At 39.7% G+C, this 23715-nt stretch overlaps 1 protein-coding gene across 3 annotated transcripts in view; it reads right to left on the bottom strand.

The window, feature by feature from the left end:
* Nucleotides 1-23715, bottom strand: part of TENM1 (teneurin transmembrane protein 1) — a 771573-nt gene that overhangs the window by 130642 nt on the left and 617216 nt on the right. For all 3 annotated transcript variants that reach the window (XM_027608817.2, XM_027608819.2, XM_027608818.2), the window contains 3 exons: nt 18462-18581; nt 12589-12850; nt 10045-10312 (listed from right to left, as the gene is read on the bottom strand). In XM_027608817.2, the coding sequence (XP_027464618.1) occupies nt 10045-10312; nt 12589-12850; nt 18462-18581 (650 nt within the window). The remainder of the gene's footprint in view (nt 1-10044; nt 10313-12588; nt 12851-18461; nt 18582-23715) is intronic.

Below are 23715 nucleotides of genomic sequence, written 5' to 3'. Positions count from 1 at the left end.
CATTCTTTTAAAATAGATTAATGGAAAACAACAACAGTAACTACCAAAGACAAGAGACGGAAGGAACCAAATGAAGACCATGGCGACGGTAAACCAAGACTATAGAGATGCAGTGCTATCTACTGAGAACAGGTATGTGCTCTTAGAACTTCTACCTTTTCCTATGCTCTGGTGATTTATCATAGGATAGGATGACCCCAGAGGTTCCTCAGTTTGACACATTGCCCAGTGGCCTGAAATGTTTTGTTGATTTATCTATCATTCCTGGCTCACCAGGAGTGTCAGAATCAGGTGATGAATTTTTATCAAGTGCCTCTTTAGCACTTATGGAAATATTCACATAGTTTTCTTTTTTAATCTATTAAGGTGGTGAATTATAGCAATAGGCTTCCTAATGTTGAACAATCTTTGTGATCCTAAAATAAATTCTATTCAGGGTGCCTGGGTGGCTCAGTCGGTTGTCTGACTCTTGATTTTGGCTCAGGTCATGATCTCAGGGTCGTCAGGCTCCATGCTCAGTGGGGAATCTGCTTGAGATTCTCTCCCTCTGCCTCTGCTGCACACCACCCCACCCCCGGCAAATAAATCTTTTTAAAAAACTCTTTGGTTATAATGTATTATTTTTTTTAACGAATCACTAGATTTGATTTGGTAATACTTGGGATCGATACCCTAGCAGTTTACAAAAATAAGGTTTAGACATGACAGCGCTCTAAGTGAGGTAGTTGGATGAAGAAAAAGGACAGTAGGAAAAGTAAAAAGCATCCAGCAGTGAGGTAGCCACACAAGAGGTCCTGTACACTAAAATCTAATATAACGAGATTTTTCTTCCCCTGGCTGCTCTGTTCGAGCCTTGCTGTGTAGAAGTGAACCCGGAACGTGGATGACCTAGGTGCCATGAAGGTAGGACGATGTTCTGGCTCACACTCAATTTGTGAGTGCCTTCGTGTACCTGGACACAGCTCTCCTCTCCCTTTGAGGCACGTCATTCCATTACATAGGCAAGGCTAAGGGGTTCGCTTTAGCCTCTGCCCTTGTTCATTTGTTTGTTCATTAAACAAATATGCAGTATTTAATGGGTATCTCTTGTTGTTAGGAACTAGAGATATGAGGATGAAAAACACAGAACAAGACAGAATGTCCCCCCCCCCCACTGCCTCCCTCCCCCACGACACATGAAGCTCACATTCTAGTGGGAGGACAAAATATAAAACAAAAACCACACACACACACACACACACACACACACACACACACACATACAGAGTGATAAATGTTATGATGGGAAAATGAAGTGTATTAGTAGCGAGTGTAACAAGAGAATTTAAGGTGGAATGGAGAAACAAGGAAAACCCTCTTTATGCAGAAGGGGGTTTATCTTATGAAGTATAAGGAAGAGCATTCTAGAGAGAGCAGCATGTGTGCAAGGCCTTGAGGCTTGGTATTTCTGGGAGATTTAAAAAAGGTTAGGGTGGCTAGAGGGTGGGTTTCTCTCTATCAAAAACAAATGAAGAACAACCCCTACCCCCTCCCAGTGCGAATTAAGACAAAAGATTACTATCCTCTAGCAGTACTTAGGCATTTTTCTTGGGAGACGTTTTAGGAAAGAAGGAGGCTGTTATTTAATGACTTGGCAAACCTTTACTGAGATGCTCTATGTGCCATTCAGGTGATCCACTGAGCACTGCAGATACAGTGGGATATTACCCAGGGTAGGATAATTTGTCATTTGAGAGAGGCCAGACCCTAACGGGTTACCTATCTTTTGGAACTTTCATCCACGGCCTCTTTAATAACTATCACAAAAATAATTTCACCTTACATTTGTATAACATACAACAGTTAAATACATTTTTTGGTATATTATCTAATTTGAAGACTCACAAAAACCTATGAGGCAGATATATTTACTCCCACTTGATAGATGAGATGACAGAGAGGTAGAGTGACTAGTTCAAGTTCATCTGGCTAGTAAATGGCAGAACCAGAGCTAAACCCACTGACTCATAAGCAAGTGCTTCTTCCAGCTATGTTCAATCACAGCTATAAAGGGCAAGACCCACAGTTCAGAAGTGCTAAATAAATGATGTTTCATTTGCTCTGAATTAAAGAGATAAGGATTGGAGGGAGGCCGGGCCTAGCCTTGAAGGAGAAGTATCCTGTATTCTGCTTGGCCAAAAATAGCACCCAGTTATGTTGTTGTCGTGATGTAATTATGAACAGCATCCCCATTTATTCTCAAAAGTATCTTGGTTTGAATGATAAATTAGATGGTCACCCAATCTTGGAGAGATAGCTGTATCCTGCTCCAGTATGGGTTGGGAGAGGGAACTGGAAGGCAAAACAATCATAAATGCTGACTTGGAAAATAGGACATATGATTTGGAAAATCATTTAAGTTTTCTGTCTCTTGAGTATGTCATCTTACCAATGGCTTTCAAATTCTTATGCCTGAAAGTCATTTGTGACCCAGCATACACATAGGGAGACACACACACACACACACACACACACACACACACGTATAATTGAAGCCAAGTTTTCCAAAACAATGCTCTCCTAATAGCTTTACATTCTGATATTTTCTATTCTGTTCACTTTTGTTCTATGCCATTCCATTCCATTTTATTCCATTAAAAAAATACTAGTTGACTCACCAAACAGATTTCATAATCTACTAATGGGTATGACCAGCAGTTTGAAATGGGCATGGACCATTGCTTACCAGGATATCAGGGTCATTTAAAAATCCTGGTAAGCTCCAGGCACTCTTACTTCTGGGGGTCCTATCTCACATCCTGTCAAACATATTAAAATGGATACAACCCACAACCCATACCCTGCATTAAACATATTTCATAGGCAAGTGTGAAAATTGAGAAGCACTTGATAAGCTGACATAATGCTTCATTTTGTAGACATTTATTTAAACATTTATTAGTGCTGATTTTCTGGCTTTCTTTTCATATTTTGGTGCCAATATACTTATTTTTCAGGTTGCAAACATTCTCACAGGTCCTTGAAAAACTCATATCGTTGGTGTTATGCCTATAAAGCTGAATGGATAAAATAGCCCTGCTCTCAGTTAACGATTATGAATTCATGAGTGGAGAGAAATGATGAAAGATTATTATCTCTGCTAGCTTCTTTGACAGAAAGCCACTGGGGCATTGAATTGGGTGCTCACTAAGGTGGGTTGGTCAATTTAGCGAAGAGAGGCAGCAGGGAAAGGCATGCAGAACTCAGGACCCGGAGATCCGAGTGTGAATCCCTGTTCTGTAGAGGGCTTTACGCAAGTCACATGCTCTCTGAACCTCAGTTTCCCCCTCTGCAGAACGAAGATCATATACACCGCCCTATGCCTACCAGGCAGGAATGTTAAAAGGATTAAAATGAGATAATGTACGTGAGAGTACTTTGCAAATTGTAAAGCACTACCCATTTATTATTAAAATATTCAGTGGCTGTGATTTTTGTGGTTGCCCAGCCTGCGCAGGTTTTACTGAAGGGAAATTTATGAACACTAAAGCATCATTCTCAGGGATGTTTTGTGTGCACAAAGCAACCGTAGCTTAGCACCTATTACTATTAATGTTCCCTTGTTTCTCTCTAACACAATTTAGACAGACTCTTATGCACCGTGAACCTTTAGGAAGTCTAGTTCTCTCTGCAACACCACTCTTTCTTGCCAAACTACTGTACTAAATAATTATGCAATTGTTGTTGCCAATAACCTTGAAAAAAATAGAATTGTTTATAGCAGTGCTACTAAAGGCGATGGCTGATTTCCTGAACTTCTAGGACTCCAAACCGCTGTGATTTAATTTAATTAAAATGAAGACCGGGCAGAATGCATTATTACATATTGATAATGTATGCGGACCCAGGCGGACATAGGGAATTATTTTGACAAAATTCATATAATGGATGCAGATCAGAGCCCCTGAACAAGCCAGTTTGTCAAATTAAATAAGCTGTCTCTAGAATTTTAATAGCACTGTGAACCTAACAATAATGATTTTTTTAACATTGTTTTGCACGCGGCAGAGTTGGGAAAGAAACTAAATAATATACAATGATTTCCAGACATCACACCTTATTTAGAGTTAGAGAATCAAGTACTAGGGCTAAATTATTTCAAATGCACAGATGGAGTTTTTTAGCAGGGGAGTCTTGTCTGTGTATCAGACAACAAAATCTTTAAGCCGGATGAACTAGTGATTCTGGGTATTGTACCGCAACCCTGGGAGTGATTTTACTCTTCTTCCACTTGATCAATAGTGTACTTGGATTAATCAATCTTATCAGTTGCCACTGATACTTTGCCAGGGAAGTAGTTCACACTATCTCTGTTGATAATTTATTCACTCTGGTATTGTCCTTCCACTTGTGAAATCTGTTGCATTGCAAAAAAAAAAAAAAAAAATGGTGGGATACTCTAGGATCTCAAGCACTCCTTTCTCACTGTGGCTGTCCCTCAACCCTCTATTCTTCTTTTGAGACACCCTAGCCCTTAAGGATGCCACCAATTCCCCACAGCTGAGCTACATGGGAAACAAGAGTCCCACATTTCAAACTAAGTGGGCATTTCAATTTAGATATTCACCATTACTTCAAATTCAGCTTGTTTAAAGCTGATCTCCTCTTTCTCCATCACCCAGAAACGGTTGGGACAGAGGTTTATATTTAACTGGCATGAAAAGGAAATAAGAGTGGGAGAACTTTCCAGCCATAATTTGAACCCAAATCCTTGCTATAACTGGGACTGTAGGAATATTGGTCAAGGTTTGTTTCCTATTACTGTTGTAACAAATTACGACAAACACAAAGGCTTCAAATGAGACAGATTTATCATCTTATAGTTAAGGAGGTAAGAAGTCTGAAATGGGTCTCACTGAGCTAAAATCAAGGTGTCAGCAGGCTGCATTCCTCCCGGAGGCTCTAACGGAGAATCCATTTCCTTGCCTTTTCCAGCTTCTAGAGGCCACCAACATCCTTGTTTCTTGGCTCCCTTCCCCCATCTTCAAGGCCAGCAATATTTGACCCTGCTGTGCCTTTTTTCTACAGTTACACCTTCCTCTAACTCTGACCTCCCCTTCTGACTCCATCTTTCACTTTTAAGGACACTTGTGATGACATCAGTCCCACCTGGATAATCCAGGATAATTGTCCCATCTCAAGGTCAGGTGATCAGCAACCTTAATTCCATTTGTAACCTTAATTCTCTTTTGCCATGTAAAAGAATACATTCACAGATTCCAGGGATGAACATTTTTGGGGAGTGGTGGTCATTATTCGGCCTGCCACAAGACTATACTAAGACCTCTGAATCTGAAGCAAATCTGAGAAGTGACATATATAGCACCATTATTAATATCTGGGGCAAAATGTAGTCTGTTTCTTCTCACATTAGTTAAGCGATTATAAAATATGGGCAGGAGTACAACTAAATCTTTTCTTTCTTATTTGTTTAGATTCAGTCATCTCTATTAAGGTATGAGCTCGGTGGCCACATCCTTGATCCCTTTGTCTCCACTATTTATCGCCTGTTGTGTTCATAAGGTGCTCACAGTCCATCTGCAGGGAGTTAGATTCTCCGACTTCATTCTACCACCTGCTGTAAAGTTTTACCACTGTCAAGAAATTCTCTTAGTCTCCATGTATATGGAAATGGAGACTAGGTAGTAAATAAAAAATTGCTTTAACCAAGATTATCAAGGACATTTCCTATAAGGTAAATAATCCATATTCCATTTTAGGCACTATGCTTGAAATTATTTTGGCTATTTTGTTTGAGATCTTCGCCAGTGTTCTTTCTCTACCCTAAAAAAATATATGTCCTTTAAGTGCACATAAAATACCGTGAGTAATACTTTTTTCCCCTCTCTCTTTGGATATTTCTGGGTAGATCAATTTTCTTTTGTTTTTGTTACTGTTAATTAGCCTTAAAAATGAACTAACAACATATATTTTAGCATTTTAATTAAGGCCATTTTATAGTTAGAATGCTTCAGGAAGTTTTGACCAGGAATATGATTGTAAAAATAGAAAGTAAACCAATACCCATCGGCAAACAGTAGGAATGGAGGCTTCACCACTGGTGTGTATACTAGAAAGTCTTTGCTTTTCTTTATGTTTTAGTTGTTTATTCAATAATCCATGGGCATATTAGAGGCTAAGTCATTAAGAGTGCTTAACTACAACAAAGAAGAAAATTTTATTTTTTTAATTTTTTTTAAAGATTTTATTTATTTATTTGACAGAGAGACAGCCAGAGAGGGAACACAAGCAGGGGGAGTGGGAGAGGGAGAAGCAGGTTTCCTGCTGAGCAGAGAGCCTGATGTGGGGCTACATCCCAGGACCCTGGGATCACGACCTGAGCCGAAGGGAGATGCTTAACGACTGAGCCACCCAGGTGCCCCAAGAAGAAAATTTTAGAATCTTTAGCACTGGAGGTATTTAAAAGAAAGAGAAGTAACACATTTTATGCATAAAGTAAGGTTGATAAAATGGTGCAGACACCATGGAAAGCAGTTTGGTGTTTCTCAACAAGTCAAACACAGAATTACCATATGATCTAACAGTTCTATTCCTAGGTATATTCCCCCGAGAACTGAAAACAGATATTCAAAGAAATACTTGTATATGAATGTTCATAGCAGCACCAGTCATGATATCCAAAAGGTGTAAAGCATCCCAAATGGCCATCAGTTGATGAATGAACAAACAAAATGTGGTATCCATGCAACAGAATATTCTTCAGTCCATTCCATAGAAAGGAATGAAACACTGATACATGCTTTGACATGGATGAACTTTGGAAACATTATGCCAAGAGAAGGAAGCCAGATATGAAAGACTGCATATTGGATGATTCTATTTGTTTGAAATATTCAGAAGAGGTAGATCCATAAAGACAGAAAGGTGATTGGTGATTGTCAGGGCCTGGAGGGGAGGGAGGAGTGGAGAGTGACCGCTAGTGTGGGTGAGGTGCTACTTTGTGGGGTGATGCTGAGAATGTTCTGGAATTAGATATTGCTAATAGTTGTACAACACTGTGAAAATACTAAAAATCACCCAGTTGCACACTTTAAATGGGTGAACTCTGTGGTATGTGAATTATATTTCAATAAAGCCACTACTTAAAAAAGTAAGGTTGAATTCCATTTATGTGAACCCTGGCAAGAAATGGCTGCTAGACATTGTCTTGGTCAGCTCTTCATAAGAGTACTGGGTAAACTGCTAAGTGTCACAACTTAAGAAAAAAGTAAAAACAAACAAGCAAAAAAGTCAATGAGCCAGCAGGGGTTCTGTGGAGGGTAATAAGGAATTGGAAAACAAAGCCCTATGGAGAAAAGTTAGAGGAATTTTGGGTTATCCTAGGGAAGCAAAGGCTTTAGGATAATATCCCGGAGAGAACATGAGGTATGAGTGTGCACCAGTCAAGGTCTCAGCAGGAATCACACATCACACTCAAGTGTTCACGCAGAGAGTCAGATGAAGCGGCTATTTACAGTAGCACAAGCAGGGTGAAGGGAATTGACAAGGGCTGGTGACCCACTCAGGGTCTGGCAACACTGAGAAGCCTCCTGGGTTCTCAGGGCCAAAGGGAGGGAATGATGATACAGACCAGAGAGCTTGGGGGTGTGGAGGAGGGGCTATCGGACAGGAGCTGCCATCTTCTAATGTAGTTGTTGCCAGAACTGTAATGAGGGAGGGAGAGGGGTCAATACCCTGACCTCCTTCTCCTTCCACCCTGCAGTCCCCAGATGGTGCCACCCATTGACCACATCAAATGGGAGGCCAGACAGTGAACGAGTGCAGGCAATGAGGTCCCTAGAAGCCAGCCTCTCATAGCCCAGAGAAAGGCAGAGGAGAGAATGTGCGTGTGTGTGCATTTGTGTGTGTGTGTGTGTGTGTGTGTGTGTGTGTGTGTGTGTGGTAAGGAGGGAAAATGGAGAATAACTGAGTGCTTGCCTGCTATACCTAGTTCCCTACTTAGAGAAGCTGAGACAACAAATTCCTGCGTAGGCTCCATGCTTTATACCTTGTGATCCCAATATTCTGGCCACCAGCAGAACTGCAAAAACACTACCAGTGCTGAACATCTGTTGAGTGCTTACTGTGTGTGAAGCACTTTACATTATTTACCTCATTTAATCCTCCTATTGTAATAACCTATGAGTAGCATTCTCTTTATGATACCCATTTTATAGATGGAGAAACTATGGCACCTGGAGATTAACTCATGAACCCAGTGTTTCATAGCTAGTAAGTAGACAAGTGATGATTTGACTCCATGGAGGGAGTCTGGCTCCAGCGTTGTTCTCTTAACCACTACACTCACTGAAATGGGGATCAAGCAGGAGTCCATAGGCTGGCCAACAACCTAGATGGTAGTTAGCCTAATGGTAGAGCTCGGCTTAGGGTGTTTACCCTATGGCTGACACAATCTGATATTCTAAGAGGAATCTGGATGCACGGTACAGAGCAAGTCACCAGACTGTGGGGTTTGAAGAGCTGAGAGAAAGGGAGGGTAGTTAATATGGGAAAAGGGATGAGTTCAGGCATCTGTGTAGCCGAGTCACCATGGAGGACGGTAGTGGCCTCTGGCTGCAGAGGGGAAAACTGGAACTGTTGCTAAGTTAACAGAGCAGACACTGGCTTCCTAGAACGACCATGTGTCTTCAGCAAGGCTGCAGTTTGCTGATGCCTTCTCCTGTTCTTTCTTACTTTCCCATGTCTTTACAATAACTCCTCACTAACTGAGGAAATCTGAACCACTCTATGTTTCTTGCCTTCTAATAAAGTCCAACCGAGATGAGTTAATTATTTAAATATATGAGGATCTCTTGGGCAAAGAAAAGTCACCAGTCTTTGTTTCCCCCCCTCTATTAGTTTTCCTCTGGAAAGAAAGGGAGGAAACTGACACACCAAAGTCTAAAAGATATATGTCAGTTACACGGGAGTTATTCCATGATAGACACTTCCAAGGGAGAATATGAAAACATCTCCTCTGGACAACTTTAAAAATAGTCTTCTCCTCTGTCCAAGGATGGTTTCCGTGAGATAGTGCCTGAAGGCAGAAGAATCAATGGCTCCCAGCTGTGACTCCACACACCTGTGTCAGGTCCGTTAGGAAGTTTTCACTGTCTTCTACAGGGTGAGAGGGAAAAAAAGACATTGCTGTCCATCTGTCTGTCTCTCTCTGAGCATCAGTACTAGATTGCTTACTGTCATTTTTTTTTTTAAGACAGACTATTCCTTTTTCTGATGTTAAGATATCCCTCTCCTTGATGAAATTATGGTAGTGGTAGGCGAGTAGTAGATGGTAGCAGGGTTTTTTTTTTTTTTTCCCCTTTCTTTTTAAGATATTCTTGCTCGGCAAAATAAAAAGCTGGCAAATCTGTTTCAGTCTAATTTTTTAAATGTCATTTGTCTGACCGAATTAAATATCTGAGAACCACAGGCCCAAAGGACCTCCAAAGGTCCCTACTATCTCTAAGATTCTAGGTTTTAGAGTCTTGAAATAACAGAAAATCAATAGGACTAGGAAGGTGCGATGATTTTTTTTTTTGCATTTAACCTACTGAAGTAACAAGTTAATGGAGTCTAACTATCTTAGACAGAAGAGATAATAAGTGGAGATGCCTATAAGTTAAAATTTTGTAGTTTCTAAGTGGAAATGACAGTCTAAATGTCAAACCCAAAAACATGGCCTAAAGAACGACACACCAAAGGTCACAGTTAGAAGGCAATATTCAGCTCTGGAGACAGTTACAAGTCAGATAGTGTGGGACGCCGCTGCTATGCAGCCATCCTGAGAGGAGAACTAAACTAGTTTTGAAGCAAAGATCTGTCAAAAGGGAATTCTAATAGGTCCAAAGAGAGGAATTTGAATGAAAAAATGCCTTAGATCCTTTAAATAAAAGAAAACCATAATGTTTTGGTACATAATTATTTCACATACCAATTAGTATGCAACTAGTATTTTCTGTTCGGTGAATATAATGCTGCTATTTACATAGAATTAGTTCAACATACCCAAAGCCTCTGCCAGGCCCCAAACCTTCTGTCCATAGATGTCGGTCTTGTTCCAAGCAAATGTGTAGATGAGATTAATTGCAGCAGGAAACCACTTCTGCGTGAGTCGCCCTTCCACAGCTACTGTGAGGTGTACTTTTATCATTCCCATAGGAATGGTCGAATGTGTCAGAAGGATCCGGAGCAGGGTTTTATACCCAGGGGTGCGGCTGCTCAGGTAACTCAGCCTCACAAAGCTGGAAGGAATGGGGATCTCCTCCTGTACAACCTGAAAGACAAAAAGCCAGATGGGCTCTATTGGTGGTCATGGGTAGAGGAGGACACTGCATGCTTTCTTGTCTTAAAGACACACCAAAGGAGAGAGGTTAAAGGGATCCTGTGGACGTCCAGGCAAGAATCTTGGTGAGGGTGTGTGGCCATAGGTTTTGAATTTTGCACTGAATCCGCATGGGGACAAGACATCCAACTAACCCTGAGGACTGAGCTCCTTTTTTCCCTGCCAGGAAAGACTGTGAAAAGAACAGTTTTCGTTTTTCAACAGTCTTCCAAAAATTGCTTAGTAGGAGTTGGAAAAGATCACACTGCTGGATGTCAAGCCTTTCAGTGCTCTGGGCTCCACTGAGGGGTCTTTTTCTTATATATACATACACAAAATCTTGTTTGGTGTGTTAAGTCGTATATCACAAAACCACTGCTGTAATCCTTATTCAGGCCAGGCTCTCTAGGAAGAAGGACTCCAGAAACAGGCTCAGCAAAGTGATATTTTATGACAGAGATTATGGTTTCCCTAGAATTAATCCTTACTGATGCAATCAAATTTGTCTTCTTTGGACCTTGGGAATGACCTCGAGGGTCAATTTTTTAATCAAATTTTGCTTACATATTTCTCTGTGTTTCAATATACCAATAGCTGGGAATAAGTTTTTCCAAGTTGACACCTGTAGACTGAGAAGCAAATAACTCCCATTAACTCCTGTGCACATTTTATACTAAACATTGGTCCCAGAATGAAACTACTACCACTTGGCTTCCTTAATTAATTGCTATTACTTATTTGTTTATTTGCAAATATGGAGTTAAACCATCAAAAGTGGTCACTAAAACCGAATCTTGTGTTCCATGACTTTCAATTTTCAAAACTCAGCCGAAGAAAAAGCCTATTCAATACTTTTAAGGTGACATGAATAGTGTGGATATTTTTGTGTCCTCACTCATTTTTAGCTCAGAACCTTGTCCCTTGTCCCTTTTCTGAACAAGTGCACATAGTAGGACAGGTTGTTAGACACATGGTATCTCATATTATCCAGGATTTCTGGTCATTCTTTTTCTGGGGACACAAAGTGCTTTTGTCTATTCTTTGCCTGATTTTCCTTCCTCTACATTAGCTAGTTGATACCTGAGCTGTCCAATGGCTTTGTCTCCTTAGGTGGTGGCAGAAGTACATTAGTGAAGGCCAGCGGGACACTTACCACCTTAGTATTTTATTTCCCTATGGAAACATGCACTCCTAGAGCAGTTTGAAAACTTCGGTGCTGAAATAAACCCGTACTTCCTAATGACAAGTATACAGAGACTGGTGTATCAGTTCAATGCACTCATTAAATATGGTCTTGTTTTTTCTTCCTTTCTAAGGAAAACCAATGGAAAAGACAGGAGGGGCAACTCGGACTCCTTTTCCAGCAGGGCACTATTTTTTTGTGAGTCTTTCACAGGTGATATCCTCCGGGCATTGCTAACAGCTACTGGGAATGTTGTGATGGAAGAAAAAGCAATTCAGTCTCAGAATGTCCATTTACTTCCTCTCGAGTATACTTCTTGAATTCTGAATCTGTGTGACTTGGGTCCATTTTGGTAGCTTCTGCATTTAACTATCATTAAAATCGTTCTATAATGTGATGAGGAAATTATACTATAGATGTTTAAATGGCTTAATATTGAAATTAAAATATTGAAGGCTCAATAAAGAAAAATTCTCAGGAACTATAAAATACCAAGGTTCAAAAATATGTCTCCCTCTGACATATAAAGCTTGAACACTCAAAAGCAAAGCTTTAAACAAAACCCATACACTTGAAAACTACCTTTGCCAAACACAGCTAGACAAGAGGCGTTGTCATGATGTTGAAGAACAATGACAATGGATACAAACTAGACAATGGAAGGAAACTAGATTTCTCAAAGAGCTTTAATTTCAGAACCACAGATGGTCCCACCTCATTGATTATACTGTTACCACTATTGAGCTAGCTAGCTAGCTTTGCTCTTTAGAGCACAGTGTTCATTAGGTCAAGGTTTGGGGCTTAATTCTCATGATAGCTAGTTCATCTTGCTTTGTTCTGTGGCCATAGATAGCACCCTATAGCCCTGGCCAATCACTTTGCAAATGTGTGCCAGAGAGATTACATTTGAAGGCTTCTCTTGATAAGTGAAGGGCAGCCCATTATGTGGCTGGCAGAAATACCAGGAAAAAGAATCCAGCCATTATATGCCATGGACCACTCCATGATACTATGATTTTATACATCCAAAGGCCAATGTACCCACCTGCAGCTCAGGAACAATAGTTCCCCTCTCTGGACAGGACCCTCCAAATGATGTGAGTGGTGAAGGAAGCACAATAGGGTTTGGGCTGATAAAGTTGGAGATGTCGCAGGATGGTGGGTCTGACACAACTCGCTGCATGGTTACTTTCTCTACCACAATGAACTGATTCCAAGGTAACCAGAGTGTCCTCTTCTCAGACAGGAAAGGTGATCGGTCAAAAATTAAGATGACGGAAATACCGCCAATGGCTACGAGGTCAAAGCTGAGAAGGAAAAATATAAGACAGTTTCAACCAAATGAACAACCAAAATAAAGTTCAAATTAAAAAAATAGGTAATTTTAGTGCACTTTCTTTCCTTTAGGACTCAACTCTATCCATTCGTATTTCTGTTTTATAAAGTCCCTCTAGCTAAATATATGGATGACTTCTTTTCACTAGCCAGTAGACTTTTGAGAAAAAACTCCCCATCACCAGTTGATATTCACCCCAAATTTGTAAACCAATTTTAATACTATCTTAAACAAAATCACTGCATGTATTTCTGCAAAGCCATATCTTATCACATAATATTCAGCAGCGTCTTTAATATAATACATTATTCATCCACAAAAAAATTACTATAATGTAACTCAAGAAAAGTAAAGAGCCAAAAGGTTAACTATCTTGTTCGGAGTCACAAACATAGTGTCAGAGATCCGGTGGTGTCTTTGAGATGGCATTTGGAGAAAGATAGCAGCAGAGGAAAGCTGTTCAGTGAAATTTGCTTGAACAATACCATGCCTGAACCCTCCACATCTGCCTGCTCACTTTGGCTCCTGATTCTACTTGAAGTCTACATTTAGGATTTCTGGTTCTGTCTAGAATGCCTCTTGGTTTCCTTTTGTAAGATAGCCTGTAATGGACCCTATCCATCTCTGCTGACAACACCTTCCATATGTCTGACAAAGCAAGACTACCTCTCCTGTAAGCCAATTCTGTCCATCACTTGATGTGGTATCTGACATTATGCTTGCATTGGAGCATAACAGACTCAGATTTCAGTTCATTCTGCACTTAACTGATTCTACCTTACTTCTCTTGTAATCATAATGATGTCTTTGAGATAATGTACTTGAAAGCATTCAAAAAGCATAAAATACTATGTAAAAGTAAGATAATGATAAATTATTACTATTATATCATAAAAATGGATAAAGGGCAATATGATGCTCCTTAATATTCAGAGCAACTTAAATTCACAGGCGAGAGATGCAAGCAATTCCCTGCATCAAAAGAGATCTTTGTAAAACACTTTTTTAATGATAGAATGCCCTAATAGGGAATCAGACTTAATTATGGATATCTCACCACTCCCTTCATATGACATTTATTGTATTTGTTATAACATTGCCAATCATGTCTTGTTGCCGAAATCTTCCAGATAAAGATAAATGGGCAGTAACAAAGGATGGCTAATACTGTATCTTTATTGTTACTTTTTCAGTCAAGTGGCTGTAATGATAAGGCAGTTTCCAAAAAGAGAGTTTGAAGAACTACAATGGTTATAGAAAATAATCTAGGTTTGAAATAAAAAAAACCCAAATGGCTTATGATTTAAGGCAGGCTGAATTCATTTTAATACAGAAGCAGTTTAAGGCAAGTATGGTGGGGAAAATCCTACTTGTCAAGAGACCTTTCCTCTAGTTCACATTCTATGTTGATTTACCTCCATGTCCTTGGGCAAGTTTGCTTTGCCCAAACCTTGGCTCTTGCCTCTTTAAAACTGAAGTGCTTATTTATTTGAAAACAAAAACAAATGCACACACACACACAAATAAAACTATCCACACAAAAACACGTACCTGGGAATTATTCTCTACTTCTAGAAAGATTAAGCAGACAGGGCAGGCATCTTGTTTTGTAGAAAGAATGGGGTTTTGGCTTCATACACACCTGGGTTTGAATCCCAGCTCTGCCATGTTAACTTTGTGTCTTTGGGCTAGTTATTTAACCTCCATGAATTTCTGTTTTCTCATTAGTAAAATGGGGCTAATATGATCTATCACTCAGCTGCTACTGCTAATGAGTAAATAAGAGAGAGACTTAAGGGTCAAGGACTCAACAAATGTTAACTTTCTTCTCAAATCTGATCCTTGGCTTTATTACATTTACAGATGTATCCTCTTGTAGTCCAAATGAACTGTAGGCCAGCTTTTGATTATCTCCATAAGCAGATACTGATTTTTAAATTCTTCTGGGAACTTCCCCTAGGTTTCCTGTGATGGTTTACTTTTATCTGTCAATGTGGTGGGGCTATAGTACCCAGTTATTCAGATACTAATCCAGGTGTTGCTGTGGAGGCATTCTGTAGATGTGGTTAATATCTACACTTAGTTGACCTTAAGTAAAGGAGATTACCCTTGATAATGTGGGAGGGCCTCATGCAATTAGTTGAAAGACCTTAAGAGCAAAACTGAAGTTTCTCTGAGGAAGAAGGAATTCTGTTTCAATACTGCAGAGGTAGCATCAACTCCTTCCCAAGAGATTGCAGTTTACCAGTCTCTACAGGTTTGAACTTGCCAACCCCACAATCACGTAAGCCAGTTCTTGAAATCTCTCTTTCTCTCTCTCATGTATACATTTATACATATGTATGTACACACATATACACACACAGGTTCCGTTTCTCTGGAGAAACCTGACTGATTTTTCCTCTTCCCATCTAGCTGGTATATACAGTAAACACATTCAGACTGACTCATTAATTGCCACAGAGGTGGAAGGTGGCTCTGTGGTCAAAATTCTATCTAATCATTCCAATGCCAAATTGCATGTTCCCTGGATCATTAATTCTTTGGGATTTTCCCCACCACAAATGATCTCCATTGGCATAGGTCATTAAGAACAGGTTATCAAGTCATATGATAGTGAGTACAAAATACCCAAGGGGGAGGACCTATTTGTCTGGAGACTTGTCAATCCATAATAAGTCAGACCAGTCCTAACCACAGATGGAAGACTATTGAGGCCAATGCAAAATGCTTATTTCTGCCTTACGGTATCCATAAATCCACAAACTCTTGAGGGGAATCAGAGTGAATTCCCTGTTTCATTTTCTAAAGTCTTCCAAACAAAGTTCCTGAGACCTTTAATGCTTCTCAAGAATCTTCTAAGAAGGTCAGCACTTCACCTATTGTGCTTATCACTAGCTGAACTATAATATAAAAAGTTCTCTTTCAAAACTTTCCTGAGCACCTGTTATATAATCTAAGTTGAAGGTGGCTAATCATAGAAGATATGAGCCAGATTACTTGGGTTCAAATTCTGGGCTTGACCCTTATTAGCTGTGTTAATTTGGATACGTTTTCTCCTCTGCGAAATGGGGAAGATGATAATAATCCTTCCTATCTCATAAAGCTGTTGTGAGGATGACACAGATCAACACTTATGAAAATGCCTGGCATACAGTAGATATTCATACATATTCATTTTCCTTTAGAATTGCCTTTTTCTTCTATTCTGCTACTTTGGCCTCTCCCAATCTGCATGCCTCATGTCTTCTTACTTTTAGAGGGCTCCTTCTTCCACTGCCATCCTTCCTCCTGCTTTTTATACATCACTTTGGTCCCATGACCTAGACTTTTCCTGGTTCTCTAGGGAAAGTTGTCAATTAACTTGTTCAAATGGATGATAATGGGGGTAATTAGTTCTACATCCCACATAACATATTTGCATTTAACTGGGACTTTTAGAGTCAACAGCTTAACTCAAAGCAGTGATGCCATTGGTGGGAATTACAGGCAAGGGGGGCAGACAGGTTGGACTGAGATTTGGAGACAGAGGGCCCCTTACAGCATCTCACCTATCACACTCTGTCTACTGGGTATTTAAATGCTAATCTCAGCCTTTCTAGAATCCTTTTGCTCTCAGGTATAGTTTCCTTATGATACTCTGCTTTTGAAATGTACTTACTCAGTCTGAGGGAGCAAGAAGCAGAGACATATAAATGGAAACTCCCATCACACTGTCACTTTATGTCCAGGACATGACAGTGGGACAGTCTGCTTGGCATTTGGGGCACAGATTTTGAATGCTTACACCCTTTGTGGAGCATGAGGGGAGAGTTATTGCCAGAGGGGATTCTGGCTTTATTTGTCATCTACATAAACCTAGTTCTCACAGAGAGCTCAGCAGATGAGGGTTATGGCATTTTACTTAAAACAAAAAACACAAAAATGACGACAAAAATTGTTCCTCTTTAATGTTTTTGGTAAACTGGAAATAGAAATTTTTAGGTTTTTTAAGCCTTGTTTCTTTTAAGCTCTTTTGTAAATACCAAATAATTCCCTGAAACCTTTCTACACATGCTAAAAAATCCCTAAAGGCCCATGAGTTCTCCAAGAGAGGTCAAATGTCTCTGAGGGCATATTCTGTTTAAAGAAATAATCCATTTCTCAATTTCTGGCACATGGTTGAACATGCTGGCAAGGGAGAGGCCACTTCTGTGTACCAGTTACTGGTGAGGGAACTACCAAAATTGTATCATTCAATCTAATTGGGAGAAAGGTCCTTTTGAATTGGTAGAGAGCTCCAATTATGGACTTTTTGAAAGGAAATGTACTTTTTATTGCATATATACATATATATGCAATGGATGTGTGTGTGTGTGTGTGTGTGTGTGTGTGTGTATTCAGACTATCTGTACCCAGACTAGTTTTGCTGAGTTTGTTCTAATAAATAGATGGCTAGTTAAGAATTAGCAATATAATTTACATACAAATCATTCATAGGATTTACTGAAGTCTTAGAAATGGTTTGTTTTTCTTAAGTATGTTAAAACTTTTCCTTATTAGCTTCTTTAACCAATTTTTATAAGCATTTTCTTGATGGGCAGTTGAAAAAAATAAATTCAGCATAGCCCAGGTTGAATACTTAACAATTCTGAAGATGTTAGAATTAATAAGGTTTGATTGTAGGTTCTTGAAAGAAGATGGTCTCTCACACTGTGATAAGAGTTCCAAGCCAACATCTCTTTATGTGACTCCTGAAGCAGCTTGTCACGAGTAGTTCATTTTAAGGGTAGCCATCTGGAGACTAGGGCACCTCAAGGCCATTATTACAATGCTCCTGAGAGTCATAAATAGGTATACCCTTAAGCCGGACACATGGGCCTATTGACTCAAATACTCTGAACAAAAGTCTATCTAAATGATAGACAAAATGTCTACCTAAATGAGAAACAGAAATGTTTTTGTGAGCAAATCCTTTTCTGGGATGAAAAGATTTTACTTAGTGGTCTTGCTTCTCGGGTCTCAGAGAACCTGAGAAGCCCTTAGAGAGTAGCCTGGTGGTTGGTGTTGAGGTTAAATCACTACAGTTATATAGACACCGAAGGGAATTGGTTAGGCTGACCATGCTTGTCAATCAGGTGCAGCCATTAGTAAAATAGGCCTAGGGAGGACACATTAAAAATAAATATCTTAATGAGGCTGAAATCTGTGTTTTTGGAAGAAACCTTTTGGACATCTTCATTTCTGAAATATTTTGACGCTGCCATGGAAGAACAGCCTAAGTGCTCCATGGCTCCCTCTTTTTGATCTGCATCATCACACTGAATTTTGAAGCCAGATTGATAAATGGAATTGGATGAAGGCTAGGAAACTTTCCACATGGCCAGGGCCTTGAGAAGACTTGAGTAATAGTGCATGGTTAGAAGAGAAATTTGATTTGATTTAGTTGGGGAACAGAGGAAATAAATATCACCAATGACTTTTCAAAATACAGCTAGAAGGAAGATGGGCTTACAAAGACTGTATCGTCTAAGCCCTGGTTTGACTCATAGCTAGAAGTCAGTATTTGGCCCCCGCAATGATTAGAAGCAATACTGACGTACCTTCCATCTTGCCGGCTGATGGTAAACCCATAATCACTGTGGTGCAAGAAACTAACATTCACCCCTACTAGAGGGGTTCCATCTACGGCCACCACTTGGCCTCGAATCACACAAGCACGCCTGCAACACAAGATCAAAGGCAAATATAAAAGCATGTTGAAACTGGATTCCAGAAGCCAAGATGGAGACACTTTGGAAAACACAGTAAAGTATAACAAACAATAATTTCACCAACCCAGTAGTAACTACTAATAACATTTTGAGGATGGCATGTATATCTTTTTTACCCATCAAAATTGGGATTATACTCAGTACAGATCTGCATCCTCATATTTTTAACAGTATATAATTAACATTGTCCAATGTAATCAGAAATTCCTTTGTGTTTATACAATATAGCCTTCAAACAGCATTCCTTAAATTTAATCCATTCCTTATTTTAGGACACTTTGTAGTTCCTTAACTTTTCCAGAATTGAGTATCTTATTATTTCCTGGGGAGATGGTCCTAGTTGTGGAAGAATATTTTTCTCTTATTAAAATTAAAATTCATTACATTAGTTAATACATAAATATATAGTACATATGACTAAAGTCTCTGCTCACCACCTCCCTCTCCCAGTTGTTGGGTCTTCTCCTCAGAGGTAATCAGCAACATCATTTTGTTGTGTGCATTTTCTATGCATTTACATACATAGGTGTGAACATTTTTAAGGCTCTTGATACATATTGCCAAATTGCCTTTTCTGGAAAAACAATTTAAAAAAAAAAGCCAACTTACTTGGATAAATTTTAAGAGTTAATCTGCAAGAGACATGGTCCTTGGCTATGGTATTGTTTCTCTTGCCTAATTGAAATAAAATATTTCAGGTGATTTTCCCTTTAAACAAAGGAGTTCCATCCTTGCCAAAAAATGGGATTCTATTAAACTAGTCCCTAAACAGGGCTGTCTCCCAGACATAGTCCACTAAAATGTGTACACTTTCAGCTCTAGCCTGACCAAGTTGTAACAAATTTCAGGAGCTTGACAGTTAAGAAGAGGGCCCAGAAGCAAATTCCGATCAAAGATTTTTCACTGGTCTGCCATTATTGGGGGCAGCAGGGGTTGGGGGTGAGTTTTTTAACCACTTGGGGAGGGGGGAGTCCAATCCTAGTTTTGGCAGCCCTGAGCTCAAGAATGTGCATTTTATACCTGGAGCTGGTAGTGTTGAGGAAGGTTGAGCAAGTTCAGTGATTTTTTTTTTTTCCTAGCGAGTTAATGTCATTTTTTCACCAAGCAGGATTCAGTAGATCAGGGAATCTTAATCTTGGATTAAAGAGGGCCATGTTATTTAGGAAAACATGACTTTCCAAAGTAACCATGATAATTTCACCCTAGCATGATAACTTCTTCAAACAGAATTAGCAAGTTGAGGCAACATATCTAAAGGCTCATGGCTACAAAGATCATTTGAGAGAGAGAAAAAAAAATTGAAAAAAATCAAAAGACAGGTACCAGCCAAAGTTTGTTTTATATGTTATAGCCAATAAACTCCCCACTAAGTTCTATCACACACAGAGGAATTGGATGTAAGTTTTGCTAATAGGATTTAACCTGCATTACCTAAGGCCTTCCCCCAAAACAAACTACAAGCCATTAAGTACTACCCAAAAGTAAGCTAGTATAACTATTGCTATTGTTGTATTGAGCTCTCAGACCAACATCTCTAATTTTGACATAGATCAGTGGCTTTCTTCTTTCCAATGAGCTGTACATTTTATGAGTTCTATAAATTATGGTTCCAAATGGTATGCAAATTGGCATATTGGCACTTGCTTTACCTTGTCTGATTCTCCCAGTCTCTTTTGGGGAGATTTTGAAAGTTTGAGATTTTGAAATCCCATTTGTTCTAATAGAGAAGACATTTATTTGAAAGTCAATGAGTTCTGGATTTTGAACTAATCCTGACAGATCTGGTCCCAGGTTCTAAGTCCAATGTAACAAGAAATGAAAATGAAAGGATGTTGGGCGCCTGGGTGGCTCAGTCGGTTAAGCGACTGCCTTTGGCTCAGGGCATGATCCTGGAGTCCCGGGATCGAGTCCCGCATCGGGCTCCCTGCTCGGCGGGGAGTCTGCTTCTCCCTCTCACCCTCTTCCCTCTCGCGCTGTCTATCTCTCATTCTCTCCCTCTCAAATAAATAAAATCTTAAAAAAAAATAAAATAATGCTTAATTTATAAAAAAAAAGAAAATGAAAGGATGTTTCTAGTTTTATACAGTAACCTTTTGAAGGTCTTTATAAAACAAAATTTGACAAGCAGGGTATAGAAGAAGTAGAAGCAAGCTGAGAAAATCTCCTCCAAACTATTTAGTGATTGGAGCTAGAAGGGCTGAGAAGAGGCACAGGAAAATCAGTTAAACATGGCTTCCTGGGCCCTAAGAGCTGACTGCTTTTTGTGGGGGCATGGGGTAACTTCACAAACTTACCAAGGTTCTACCAGTTAACAAGGTGGCCTTTGCAACAATAAAGCCTAGCTAGGTGGTCGCTGATTCCCTTTTGGCAGGACAATTCCACACTTACTCATTTTATTTGTTCATATTACTCTAGACATTGTATCTTCCCACAGCTATACTAGGCTCAATTATTTTTGTTTTTATTTTGTCAAGCCTAGTTGGCATTATTTGCTTATATTTTATGACAGACACAGACCTGTCTCTTCTCTTTGCTGCTCTTTTATTTTCTATACAGTTTATATTTATGAAGGATCCAGGCTGGTGAGTGAAAGTCTCATAAAAGTCATCATTATTCTGTGCATTTCTCTTGTATTCCTCTCTTCCTTCATTCTGTATCTCATTCTGAGTAGACTTGTTTTTTGACTCTTCTGCTCTTTAATATTCCTCATATTTTATGAAGCACACAGATTTGTGTGGTAACGACTCATCAAAGTCATCATTATTCAAGACATTGTCTACCTGTTCTTCTCATTCATTTCACTCTTCATCATTCATAAATAATGCACAGACTTGTCTTTCAACTACCCTATTTTTTGTTTCTCATATTTTATGATGCACACCAAATTGTAGCATATGATAAAGCCCCATAAAACTTATTATTCTACATTTATCAGCATTGAGCTCTCTTTGTAATGTATTAGGGCTTAAATGTTCTAAGATTCCCTGTATCTTGCTGCATTTGCTCCCATTATTTACACACTCCGTGTCATCTATTTTTCACAAGAATAACTCTCAGCTCCTTTCATTCCTGGATTACTAGTACTTACTGTAATCTTTGACCAACATCAGTCATCCTGTGTCAGTGGAAGTTGTCTAAATTTCAGGACAGTATTAAAGTATTCTTTTTTAATTAGCAGTAATCTTGATTGGCACTGCATGCAGAAATCTAGGGAAAACATCTTCCCAGGCAAACTCTCCACTTCAGAAAGAAAGCTCTTGAGTCTACTTGCTTCCCCCAGGGTACTCCTGCTCCAGATGGCCCTTAGGGAGCCTTCATATATACTCCTACAAGTATGGTGTACTGTGCCACTTTGCTTAGCTCAACTGCTATTTTGTGCACTCCTGGCTTCTGAATTCAATTATGGTAGCCTTGTATCTACTTTATTTTTCCTGAGTCACACGGACACTAAAATGTAGTCTCTCCCCCTTTTACATCATCTGTTTGCATTGTGCTTCTCATATCCAAGGCAGCCTGTATAATTCATATTTTTCCTAGCTTAGGTCCTTGTTGAAGGAGTGAGCTGGATATGGCGGAGGTCTGTCTTTGGTAGTGCCACAATCCTACATTCTGTGCTTTTCATCATTCCCATTGTGATGCCTCCCAGTTTCCTTGCCCAGAGAGTCTCTGGAGTCTCCAAATCACCACCTAAAGGAAGTATTCATACCTGGCCTGTCCTTGGCCCATCTTGGGGAAACATCTTGAATTCTTAAATTTTTTGCCACATCAAACTACCCTCAACCTGAGTCCTAATCCTTCAAGGACCTGTCTTTTTCTGAAACTTTTTCCCATTAAGTATACAGAACTCTTCTGAGTCTTCCAAACGAGCTAATAGAGGCTACTCTCTGGATGGTCATAAAGCTGGCCCTGCGCATTTGTGCGCCCAGTGTGACTGTCTTGGGTGTTGGTTGTGTGTGTGTGTTCGTGTACTCTCAATGGCAGGTACTGTATGCTTTCTATCTTTGCTTGGGGCTCACTCTCCTTTGATTCACAGATGTGGCTGGAATGCTTTCCTTCCTTGAATCTTTAAAAACAAGAATGTCTCCCTGCTGTTCTGGGGTAGAGCAAGATAACTTGAACTCAGACAGACATGACCAACGTGACTTTAGAAACACGTATGGGGATAGATCACCACTCACAAGTGTTTCTTTTCCCGTTCTCTGGAGAATACAGCCTGCCAAGCTGTCTACTTGTTGTCACTATGCTGAAGCAGCAACCCCAAAGGAACTGCTTCTCCCTTTAACTAAATGCTGAATCCTGTAGGTGTTTGGAGCTTGGTCTGAAAAGCAGGGCATCCTGGGAAATGCGAGTCAGAATACACTTTACCCAGAGCCTTATTTAACTAACAAGCTGCTTGTTAGAACCTTCTGATGCAAAAGGTCTAATTCATTCTGTATTTGCTATTTTCATGGCATAGTCTAATTATCCCTAGCCTCCAATAAACTCTTGGTTCCATTCTCCTCTTTTCTTGTTTGTTGTCTTTTGTCTTCAGTGTCAAATTTCCAATATTCATTCACCACCTCAGGCAAAAACATTAACCTCAAGCACAAGAGTTGGTTTGAAAAACAACACTGAAAACTAAATTGCTGAAAGAAGACGTAATTTACTGCATTGTGTTTCTGATTAAAATCTTTCGCAAGGAAAATGAGGCCCAGGGTGGGGAAGTTACAACTCTGCTTTTGTTGTTAACAGGAGCATAAGCATCCTTTGAAGGGTAACATTCAAAATCAAGGTCCTGGCCAGCAGGGGATCTAGCAACAGTTGGGCAGGTTACGTTGTTTTCTCCATAGAACAGATGAAATCCTTTCCAGAGCTGACAGCTCTGGTCAAGAGATAGCATTGAGAAGGACTGGGCTGCGAGAAGCCACGAGAATGCGCTGCTCTCTAGTGCTGGAATCCTGCCCTGTAAATTCCTCCAGGAGTTCTTATTTGGTTCAAGTCTCCAAGGGACAGAAACCTGCTGCACATAGGTGTGGTTCAATGGTTCTCCTGACATCTCTGCAGGCTTATTAGACTGTAAAGTTCCACAGCTGTAGATGGTATC

This window comes from Zalophus californianus, chromosome X (genome assembly GCF_009762305.2).
Source record: "Zalophus californianus isolate mZalCal1 chromosome X, mZalCal1.pri.v2, whole genome shotgun sequence".
Classification (NCBI taxonomy): domain Eukaryota; kingdom Metazoa; phylum Chordata; class Mammalia; order Carnivora; family Otariidae; genus Zalophus; species Zalophus californianus.
Note: the sequence above shows the minus strand (reverse complement) of the source record. Positions and strands in the feature narration are given on the sequence as shown.